Source organism: Oncorhynchus gorbuscha, linkage group LG21 (genome assembly GCF_021184085.1).
Source record: "Oncorhynchus gorbuscha isolate QuinsamMale2020 ecotype Even-year linkage group LG21, OgorEven_v1.0, whole genome shotgun sequence".
In the NCBI taxonomy this organism is placed as follows: Eukaryota; Metazoa; Chordata; class Actinopteri; order Salmoniformes; family Salmonidae; genus Oncorhynchus; species Oncorhynchus gorbuscha.
Window position 1 is genome coordinate 37827380 of NC_060193.1, and position 12087 is coordinate 37839466.

A 12087-nucleotide genomic window follows, 5' to 3' on the forward strand; every position below is an offset into this window, starting at 1 on the left:
GGTGCTCAAGAGCTCCAGTGCGCCTGCACGGTCCAGTCTATCCAGTACCACCTCCACGCACCAGCCCTCCGGTGGCAGCTCCCCGCACCAGGCTTCCTGTGCGTGCCCTCGGCTCAGTACCACCAGTGCCAGCACCACGCATCAGGCCTACAGTGCGCCTCGCCTGTCCAGCGCTGCCAGAACCTTCCTCCTCTCCAGCGCTGCCGGAGTCTCCCGCCTGTCCAGCGCTGCCAGAGCTTTCCTCCTCTCCAGCACTGCCGGAATCTCCCGCCAGTCCAGCGCTGCCAGAGCTGCCAGTCTGCAAGGAGCTGCCAGTCTGCAAAGAGCTGCCAGTCTGCAAGGAGCTGCCAGAGCTGCCAGTCTGCAAGGAGCTGCCAGAGCTGCCAGTCTGCATGGAGCTGCCAGAGCTGCCAGTCTGCATGGAGCTGCCAGAGCTGCCAATCTGCATGGAGCTGCCAGAGCTGCCAATCTGCATGGAGCTGCCAGTCTGCATGGAGCAGCCAGAGCTGCCAGTCTGCATGGAGCAGCCAGAGCCGCCAGTCTGCATGGAGCAGCCAGAGCCGCCAGTCTGCATGGAGCAGCCAGAGCCGCCAGTCTGCATGGAGCAGCCAGAGCCGCCAGTCTGCATGGAGCAGCCAGAGCCGCCAGTCTGCATGGAGCAGCCAGAGCCGCCAGTCTGCATGGAGCAGCCAGAGCCGCCAGTCTGCATGGAGCAGCCAGAGCCGCCAGTCTGCATGGAGCAGCCAGAACCGCCATTCAGCCAGGATCTGCCAGAGCAGCCAGTCAGCCAGGATCTGCCAGAGTCGTCAGCCAGTAGGGAGCTGCGCCTCTGTCCCGAGCTGCCCCTCAGTCCAGTGGGGTCATTTAGAAGGGTCGCCGTGGTTAGGAGGCCACGGAAGTGGACAATGTGGCAGACTAAGACTATGGTAAAGTGGGGGCCACGTCCAGCACCAGAGCCGCCACCGCGGACAGATGCCCACCAAGACCCTCCCCATTAGGTTCAGGTTTTGCGGCCGGAGTCCGCACCTTGGGTGGGGGTACTGTCACACCCTGACCATAGTTTGCTTTGTATGTTTCTATGTTTTGTTTGGTCAGGGTGTGATCTGAGTGGGCATTCTATGTTGTGTGTCTAGTTTGTCTGTTTCTGTGTTTGGCCTGATATGGTTCTCAATCAGAGACATTGTCTCTGATTGGCAACCATATTTAGGTAGCCTGTTTGGTGTTGGGTTTTGAGGGTGATTGTCTCCTGTGTCAGTGTTTGTACCACACGGGACTGGTTTCGGGTTTTCACATTTATTGTTTTGTAGTTTGTTCATGTATAGTTTTTCTTATTAAAAAAACATGAACTTCAACCACGCTGCGTATTGGTTCCGTGACACTGAGTGAATTCAATAATCCCTCATTTTATTTTTTATTTTTTAAATGTTCACCTTTATTTAACCAGGTAGGGCAGTTGAGAACAAGTACTTATTTACAACTGGCCAAGATAAAGCAAAGCAGTGGGACAAAAACAACAACACAGAGTTGCACACGGGATAAACAAACGTACAGTCAATAACGATAGAAAAATATATATACAGTGTGTGCAAATGAAGTGCAAATGAAGTAAGGAGGTAATAAGGAGGTAATAGTGGCCTAATAGTGGCGAAGTAATTACAATTTAGCAATTTACACTGAAGTGATAGATTTGCAGATGAGGATGTGCAAGTAGAAATACTGGTCTGCAAAAAAGTAGAAAAACAAAAACAAATATAGGGATGAGGTAGGTAGTTGGTTAGATGGGCTATTTCCAGATGGGCTGAGTACAGCTGAAGCAATCGGTAAGCTGCTCTGACAGCTGATGCTAAAGTTAGTGAGGGAAATACAAGTCTCCAACTTCAGTGATTTTTGAAATTCATTCCAGTCATTGGCAGCAGAGAACTGGAATGAAAGGCGGCCAAAGGAGTTGTTGGCTTTGGGGATGACCAGTGAACTATACCTGCTGGAGCCTGTGCTATGGGTGGGTGTTGCTATGGTGACCAGTGAGCTGTCCATTCTTAGCCTGTAATTTTGGTAATTTGTGTGTATTATAAAAGATTGTGCTTATATGTAAAAATGACGTAGAATTGCATGAAGTTTTTATAAAAGGCACATTTCTTCTCAGACTTGCAAACACCATGATAGATTCATGCAATGTGTTTTGTATAAAGGAGCTTTTTCCACCCCTACTGTTGTCCACGGTGGTCTGCGAACCCACAACTTTCTGGCCCGCAGCCCTGTGCACTATAAACCTGATTTTGTTGACAGCTAATGCTTACAGGATGAAGAACCATTTCTAAAAAGAAGTGCATTAATGGGGGATTTAGGTCAAATATATTTCTCTGAAGGGAGGCACATCCATTTTTATTTCAGAGATTTTCTCCATGTAACCTTTATTATGAATAAGTCAAATAAAATTGTCATTTGTCACGTTCCGAATAAAACTGGTAGACCTTACAGAGAAATGCTTACTTTACAAGCCCTTAACCAACAATGCAGTTTGAAGAAAAATAAGTGTTCAAGTATTTACTAAATAAACTGTAGTATGAAAGTATGAAAATAAAATAATATATATATATATATATATAAAAGGAGAAAATAGAAAAAAGAAAAAGCAATTCAAGAGAAACAAAATAACAGTAACGAGTCTATATACAGGGGGTACCGGTACAGAGTACAGAGGGTACTGGTACAGAATACTGTTCACTCCATAAGCTAGCTTTGCTATGGAGAGACATTTTAAAGTGGAAGACTTGATTTGCTCATTCATTTATAGGTGTTGGCTAAAGCCTGTGTTGACCTTGTGTTTAACCAACCTGACAGCAGCTAGCTAGCTTAGCTTGGCAATAGCTGCAGCTGGCTAGCCTATCTAGCTAGCTGATATTTCACTGTCATTTCACTGTTATGCCAAGATAGCAAGATGTACCCGTGTCTGGAATGTGTTTCATGAGAGACTCGTTCTACAACACCGTGCTACGAAAGAAGCTTGCAACTAAGTTTAATCAGCTCATGTAAAGACATGTTACCGCTGAAACAATGTCAACAACTGTGAGTTGAATGCGAGCTTAGCTGTCAACACAATATTCTATACTGGTCTAGTTTTGTTTCTCTCCGTATGTCTGCTGTTAGATCTTTCCTGGGGGACAAATCCCCAAATAAAATGCCTACAGGTGTAGCTACAGTGCCTTCAGAAATTATTCATACCCCTTGACTTTCACATTTTCACCCCATTTACACACAATAATGACAAAGTTAAAACATGTTTTTAGAGACATTTGCTAATTTATTGAACATTAAAAAAAATCTAATTTACATAACTATTCACACCACTGGGGCAGTGCATGTACAGCTGTGAGTCTTTCTGTGTATGCCTCTAGCTTTGCACACCTGGATTGTACAATATTTGCACATTATTATTGCACATGATTTAAGTTGGTTGATACTAGACAGCCATTTTCTAATCTTGCCATAGATGTTCAAGCCGATTTAAGTCAAAACTGTAACTAGGCCACTCAGGAACATTTAATGTTGTCTTGGTAAGCAACTCCAGTGTATATTTGGCCTGGTGTTTTAGGCTAGTGTCCTGCTGAAAGGTACGTTAATCTCCCAGTGTCTGTTGGAAAGCAGACTGAACAAGGTTTTCCCATAGGATTTTGCCTGTGCTTAGCTCTATTCCATTTATCTTTAACCTTAAAAACTCCCTAGTTCTTGCTGATGACAAGCATAACCATAACATGATGCAGCCACCACCATGCTTGAAAATATGATGAGTGGTACTTAGTGATGTGATGGATTTGCCCCAAACAAAGCACTTTGTATACAGGACATAAAGTACAATTCTTTGCCACATTTTTTGCAGTTTTACTTTAGTACCTTCTTGCAAATAGGATGCATGTTCTTGAATAAGTTTACTCTGTATGGGCTTCCATCTTTTCACTCTGTCATTTAGGTTAGTAATTGTGGGGTAACTACAATGTTGTTAATATATCCTCAGTTTTCACCTATCACAGTCATTACACTCTGTCACTGTTTCAAGGTCACCATTGGCCTTCATGGTGAAATCCCTGAATGTTTTCATTCCTCTACGGCAACTGAGTTAGGAAGAACGCCTGTATCTTTGTAGTGACTGGCTGTATTGATACACCATCCAACATGTCATTAATAACTTCACCATGCTCAAAGGGATATTTAATGTCTGCTTTTATTTTTTCCCATCTACCAATAGGTGCCCTTCTTTGTGAGGCATTGTAATCCTCCCTGGTCTTTGAGATTGAATCTGTGTTTGAAATCCACTGCACGCTGCTCATGTGGGGTACAGAGATAAGGTAGTCATTCACAAAATCATGTTAAACACTATTATTGCACCCAGAGTGAGTCCATGCAACTTATGATGTAACTTGATCAGCAAATTGTTACTCCTGAACTTATTTAGGCTTGTCATTACAAAGAGGTTAAATACTTACTGACATTTCAGCTTTTCATTTTAATTCATTTCTAAAAACATAATTCCACTTTGACATTATGGCCAGTGATACAAAATCCCAATTTAATCCATTTAAAGTTAAGGGGTGTGAATACTTTCTGCAAGACACTGTACATGTGGACATTGCACATACATGACCAGCTTAAGATATATTTGTGTTGCAATACAAAAAAAAAAAACATTTTCCGCTATAAATAAGCTATCATATTGATTTGCTTATAACGACAATATGCCTACACTTTACCTAGTAAATGAAAATATGATTGTGTAGAGTACAACCACAGATAGGACAAGGAGCATAAAAACCTTTTGTACAACGTCAGCTGCCCCAGAGCTATTATGGCATTCCATTTCTATGGTCTATTCCAGTGTTTCCCGACCCTGGTCCTCCAGTACCCCTAACATAACACATTTGCCTTGTAGCCCTGGATAAACACACCTCATTCAACTCATTGAGGGCTTGATGATTGGTTGACAAGTTGAATCGGGTGACTCGTCTGTTCTCTCTGATACGGCAAGCGATACTGGAGTGCCAGGTCTAGGTCCGAAAGGCGCCTTAAACAGCTTCTACCCCCAAGCTATAAGACTGCTGAACAATTAATCAAATGGCCACTGGACTATTTATATTGACCTTTGTTTTTACACTGCTGCTACTCGCTGTTTATTATCTACAGTATATGCATAGTCACTTTACCCCAACCTACATGTACAAACTACGTCGACTAACCTGTACATTGACTCGATACCGGTACCCCCTGCATATAGCCTTGTTATTGAAATGTAATTTTATTGTGTTACTTTGATTTGATCTTTCAACATCCACTATAGCTTGTTGAATAAATTTGGTCACATGAGAGACATTCCTTCCCCTCTTCCATCATCAGCATAGGGAAGCCCCAATACCCCTACTACATTCGAAGACACATCGTTAATCATAATATTGAACAAAATAGGACTGATAGCACTGCCTTCAGGAATAATATCAACTGTTCAGAGGAGTCTGTGTGAATACAGGCCTTCATGGCTGAATTGGTGCAAAGAAACCACTACTAACGGACACCAATAAGAAGAAAGGGCTTGCTAGGGCCAAGAACCATGAGCAATGGACATTAGACCGGTGGAAATTTGTCCTTTGGTCAGGAGTCCAAATTGGAGATTTTTGGTTCTAACCGCCGTGTCTGTGTAAGATGCGTTGTGGGTGAACGGATGATCTCAACATGTGTATTTCCCACCGTAAAGTATGGAGGAGGAGGTGTTATGGTGTGAGGGTGCTTCGCTGGTGACACTGTCTGTGATTTATTTACAATTCAAGCATTCTGCAGCGATACACCATCCCATCTGGTTTGCGCTTAGTAGGACTATCATTTGTTTATACACCTCCTGGCTGTGTAAGGGCTATTTTACCAAGGAGAGTTATGGAGTGCTGCATCAGATGACCTGCCCTCCACCATCACCTGACCTCAACCCAATTGAGATGGTTTGGGATGAGTTGGACCGCAGCGTGAAGGATAAGCAGCCAGCAAGTGCTCAGCATATGTGGCATGTACTCCTTCAAGACTGCTGGGAAAGCATTTCATATGAAGCTGGTTGCCAAGAGTGTGCAAAGTTGTCAATAAGGCAAAGGGTGTCTACTTTGAAGAATCTAATATATATATATTGATTTGTTTAACACTTTTTTTGTTTACTACATGATTCCATATGTGTTATTTTGTAGTTTTGATGTCTTCAATATTATTCTACAAGGAGAAAACAGTAAAAATAAAGAAAAACCCTTGAACGAGTAAGTGTTCTAAAATTATTGACCGGTAGTGTACTTTAAGATGGTAGGTGACACAATTACTGAATGGAAACACCTGTGTCAATTAACCACTTCCATTTGCTGTACCAATAGAAACAAGGAACACTTAACACTATTATTATTTTTCCCTGCTGGTCATCTATGAACTTTTGCACATCTTGAAGAACAATCTGGCCTAATGGCCAAGTATTATTAGAATCTCCACCCAGCACAGCCAGAAGAAGACTGGCCACCCGTCAGAGCCTGTTTCCTCTCTAGGTTTCTTCCTAGGTTGCACTGAGTGTGTTGTTCCACAAGTAATTTAGTCAATGTACTGTATGTATGATGAGGCTGAGTAATACATTGTTCACGCCATTCCACAAAACGTTTAACCCAGGACCAAATTTGGGAAACTCTGAGCTAATCAACTCTCAAACACCAAGGATGCTAATCAAACACCAAGGATGAGACCAGTGGACACAGTAGCCACAAGGCCTGGATTTAATAGCCTCCAGTCCAGCTGAGGTGCACCGATCCAGTTCTGATGCACTACAAAGGCCCCTGGCTATAGGCCCACAGGTCTGAGCCAAGAAACCAGGTGCACAAACAACTCAAGGTTAGGCAGTCTACTCTTGCTTCCAGGTGCATCACAGGAGTGATTTAGTGCTAGCTTCTGCTAAGCAGGGCCATCGTGCCCCTGTTCCCCACACATATAGGCACTGAGCGGGAATCAAAGTACCAGATTAGCGGTTAAATATCAGCATTAAAGGTTTGTTTGGCTAGGTAAACCACCTGGGGTAGGAACAATGGCTGGCTGAATCTGGACAGGATGGGAGGAGGGAGGGAGGAAAAGAGCGAGAGAGGAGGGGGAAGCATGTTTTTCTATCAAGAAGTGCTCCTTTCTGAGGGGAGAAGTGATATATAGGCTATTTCAGATTATTTACAGTGCACTGTCAATTAATCCACTCTTTCTCAGAAGAAAGCGGAGAGTGTGCCCACCCGCCCATCCGACAATACCCAACGACTGGGTTGGCGCCCCCCCTTGGGTTGTGCCATGGCGGAGATCTTTGTGGGCTATACTCAGCCTTGTCTCAGAATGGTAAGTTGGTGGTTGAAGATATCCCTCTAGTGGTGTGGGGGCTGTGCTTTGGCAAAGTGGGTGGGGATATATCCTTCCTGTTTGGCCCTGTCCGGGGGTGTCCTCGGATGGGGCCACAGTGTCTCCTGACCCCTCCTGTCTCAGCCTCCAGTACTTCTGTATCCTGTGTGAATTTAAGTGTGCTCTCTCCCTTTGTCTCTTTCTTTCTCTCTCTCGGAGGACCTGAGCCCTAGGACCATGCTTCAGGACTACCTGAGTATTCCTTGCTGTCCCCAGTCCACCTGGCCGTGCTGCTGCTCCAGTTTCAACTGTTCTGCCTTATTATTATTGGACCATGCTGGTCATTTATGAACATTTGAACATCTTGGCCATGTTCTGTTATAATCTCCACCCGGCACAGCCAGAAGAGGACTGGCCACCCCACATAGCCTGGTTCCTCTCTAGGTTTCTTCCTAGGTTTTGGCCTTTCTAGGGAGTTTTTCCTAGCCACGGTGCTTCTACACCTGCATTGCTTGCTGTTTGGGGTTTTAGGCTGGGTTTCTGTACAGCACTTTGAGATATCAGCTGATGTACGAAGGGCTATATAAATACATTTGATTTGATTTTGATTTGGATTGATTTGACCACCCAGCAGTCAACACTATCTGTGAAGAAACCCTTGTTTTCCACTCCCTTAACCAAAATGTTCTCTTTTTTTCTGTTCAAGGTGAAGTTAGTATGCATTAGTAAATGGGAGAAGGGGGAAATAGTGGAATGTAATGCACACTGCTGATGGTGGCTGAAATAATGAGGGGTTTGCTGCTCAGATGACTGTGGAGGAACCCAGCGGAGTTCTGACTGACTGGTAATAGCCTGGTATTTGGGTAGCCTAGCGTTAGCCTAGCCGGTAGTCTAGCCGTTAGCCTATACCTGCTCGCTTTTAGCAGGTAAGCCGTTAGTACGTTAGCCGTACCTTTGACGATTAGCTCTGCGTAGTTGGAGACCCCAGAGCCACCATCTGAGCGGATGACACAGCGATAGCGGCTGGTGCTTCTCTGAGATGTGTCCCCGACGCTGACGGTGGCTGAGAAACGCCGGTGGTTCACCACCCCGCGTCACCATGAGGGCTGTGTCTTTACCATTCCACTGCTGTAGAGAGAGAGAGAGACAGACACTTTCTTACTAACACATTAGTCACATTATCACGTCGGTATGGTAAAAAAAGGACAAACTCCACATATGGACATTCAAATCTGTTAACCAAAGAAACCAGCGGTATGGTTAATGTCAGAAACTGCAACTTTTTCACAACACTTTTTCCTTACGATATCAACTCGACTATAACAACCTCCCAAAAGTAATTTATTCTAGCATGTACCTGACACTTTTTTTCTGCCCTGGATACTACTCCATTGCAAATTCCATTACTATAAGATGAAAACATGCTAGTGCAGTATAGATGGCTGATAGAGAGGCAGTCATCCATATCAAAACAACACTTTATACTCAGGGCACAGATTGTATGGATATCCCCACAGAGTTTATACCATTACAGTGTTTGTGCAAGTACAGCAAAGAACTGGACCATGCTGTAAGTGTCATTTCACAAGGATGGGGTCATAACATTGCAACAGAAATCAACTAAAATGTCCTGTGTATTCTACATGATTGAAAAAGCTACAGAAGCTAGTCACTAAAGGTGGATGCATCCACAGCTACATCTATGAATTTGAGATTGGTTACTTCTCCAGCCCCATCCCTCAGGCATGGCTGCCATCTGTTATTTTTCTAATTAAAGATTGCAGATTTAAGGTGAGAGGGATAAGATGGATGACATCTATAATGGACCGAAGGGAAGCAACTCGCCTGTAGCCACAGTTGGTCGTGTTGTGACCACTTCCCCCCGGCGGTACACTGGAAGGTGGCGTTCTGGCCCACATTCACCTCCACATTCTGCAGCCGCAGGAAGTGAGGCGCTTTCCCTGCAAAGGGGCGGGAGACACTCTCAATACAATGACTAGGCATGCATAAGCACAAACACATACTGTATCAACTGTCTGACATGCATTGAGTAATTGAGAAAGCTGAGTTATGTGAGGAATAAAGAAAACAATTGCACACAACATTAAATTACCATCAAAACAGTGTGCTTTTTCTTTTCATTCTAAAATCTAAAGTTAAGATTTCAGGTCACCTTTCCTTCCCTTCCGTAGAATTCACTCCCCTGGTGTGCTCAGTGCACACTAATGTCCAGCTGAAAAGCAAATGAACCGAGACTGCTCTGTATGGCATTGAAACGGCATTGCAACGGCATCTCCTAATCTCATTTTCACCGCGCCTAGAAATGTAGGCCTAATAGTGTATTCATTGATCATTTCAATACGAGAATTTATCTTGACGTTAATTTCCCCCATTGAAGAAAAAAGTCGACTGGATTCCTTTACTCTGCAATTTATTTACCTTTACTTCCTAATCTTATTTGAATTCAGCACTGAGTGCTCTGTCCTAATTCCCAGGGAAAGCTCTAAGTCTAAGTACAGAAAAAGAAAGAAAGAAAGAGAACACATCTAGGACACTGAGTGCCTTGGAGGAGTCCAAAGATGTGAGGCAAAGACATTCTGTCAGCTTTGAATGATGAAGGCCCTGAGTTTGTTCCTTCTTCTGTGCTCCACTATCTACCTCATCCTCCCTCTACTCCCCTTGGTCTGTGTGTCCCCCACTCCCAAACACACATACGCACACACAGCCTGCTAGACAGGAGTGTGAGACCAGATGATGCTCCATGGGGTAGTGTCACTTACGGCATGGGTGGGCCAACACTCGGACCTCGTCCACCGCGATGAACCCTGGATGGCCCTGTACGGATACAGACTCGAATATCACCTACCGCAAAGGTGGAGAGGAAGAGAGATGGGGAGAGATGGGAGTGGGGAGAGAGAGGACAAACACAATTTGTACAGGCATTTTTCGTTACCCCTACAAAACTCAACTGGACACCCTGTAAGAATGGCATCCACAATGCTGTCAACAACATTCACCATCTCTAACTACACACCCTTCAAAATGACAGCAGCTCTTTCCATTGGGACAGCTGCAGCAATATATTCAAGTAATAATTAACAAACAATACAGGCGGATTGCTGCTGCTGTTCACATATGGGCCTGGCAGAATGTGCAGGCCAGTAGAGCAGTGCCATGTGCTCGGGACATGTGGGGCTCACACAGGGCTCTCGGTGAAGGCTGCCAGACTGGGAAGAGGGACTCAGGGCTTCAGGTCTCTGTGGCCAGATAGAGACAAATACGCATTTCACATTATAGGGCCAACCCGAACCCGAATCTGATATTATATTTTCACATTGTCCTTTCCAGCACGTTACCACAACTATGTTTGATGTGTAACCAGGCCGGCCCAGTACAGCTTGGCTTGGCTCAGCTCAGCATGCTCATCAAGCTGAGCTGACAAAGGTAAAAATCTGTCGTTCTGCCCCTGAACAAGGACGTTAACCCACTGTTCCTAGGCCGTCATTGTAAATACGAATGTGTCTTAACTTACTTGCCTAGGTCAAATAAATAAATAGGACAAGAGAGAGGGTTGGATGGGGAGAGGAGCCTCCCTACACAGGTATAGTCAGGTGTTTTAGTCATAGCAAAAAGCCTCCAAGGTTGTTGCTTTGCTCATAATAGGTTAGGTTTGCTGGAAATAACTAAATGGGAAGCATTTTATACAGAATGTTAAACACCGGTCACAACGTCAACAGTGAAGAGGCGACTCCAGGATGCTGGCCTTCTAGGCAGAGTTGCAAAGAAAAAGCCATATCTCTGACAGGCCAATAGACACTGGACAGAGGGACTCTGCCTAGAAGGCCAGCATCCCGGAGTCACCTCTTCACTGTTGCCGTTGAGACTGGTGTTTTGCGGGTACTATTTAATGAAGCTGCCAGTTGAGGACTTGTGAGGCATCTGTTTCTCAAACTAGACACTCTAATGTACTTGTCCTCTTGCTCAGTTGTGCACCAGGGCCTCCCACTTCTCTTTCTATTCTGGTTAGAGCCAGTTTGAGCTGTTCTGTGACGGGAATAGTACACAGTGTTGTACGAGATCTTCAGATTCTTGGCAATTTCTCACGTGGAATAGCCTTCATTTCTCAGAACAAGAACAGACTGACGAGTTTCAGAAGAAATTCTTTGTTTCTGGCAATTTGAGCCTGTAATCGAACCCACAAATGTTGATGCTACAGATACTGAACTGTTCTAAAGAAGGAAAATTCTATTGGTTCTTTAATCAGCATGACAATTTTCAGCTGTGCTAACATCATTTCAAAATAATTTTCTAATGCTCAATTAGCCTTTTAAAATGATAAACTTAGATTAGATAACACAACTTGCCATTGGAACACAGGAGTGATGGTTGCTGATAACGCCTATGTAGATATTCCTTTTAAAGAATCTGCCATTTCCAGCTACAATAGTCATTTACAACATAAAAAAATGTCTACACTGTATTTCTGATCAATTTGATGTAATTTTAATGGACAAAAATGTGTTTTTCTTTCAAAAACAAGGACATTTCTAAGTGACCCCAAACTTTTGACCACTAGTGTATATGCATTTTTGTATTAATGGAAAATTAAACATTAATATTATTTTATAATATAACCCCCTGAGTCAATACATGTTAGAATCATATTTGGCAGTTATTACAGTTGTGAGCCTTTCTGGGTACGTCTCTAAG

The 12087-nt window shown here is 43.9% G+C and overlaps 1 protein-coding gene across 1 annotated transcript in view; it reads right to left on the minus strand.

The window, feature by feature from the left end:
- Positions 1-12087, minus strand: part of LOC124008536 (receptor-type tyrosine-protein phosphatase T-like) — a 553654-nt gene that overhangs the window by 361746 nt on the left and 179821 nt on the right. The window contains 4 exon segments of the mRNA XM_046319881.1: positions 8330-8465; positions 8467-8505; positions 9223-9338; positions 10158-10239. Of these exon segments, the coding sequence (XP_046175837.1) occupies positions 8330-8465; positions 8467-8505; positions 9223-9338; positions 10158-10239 (373 nt within the window).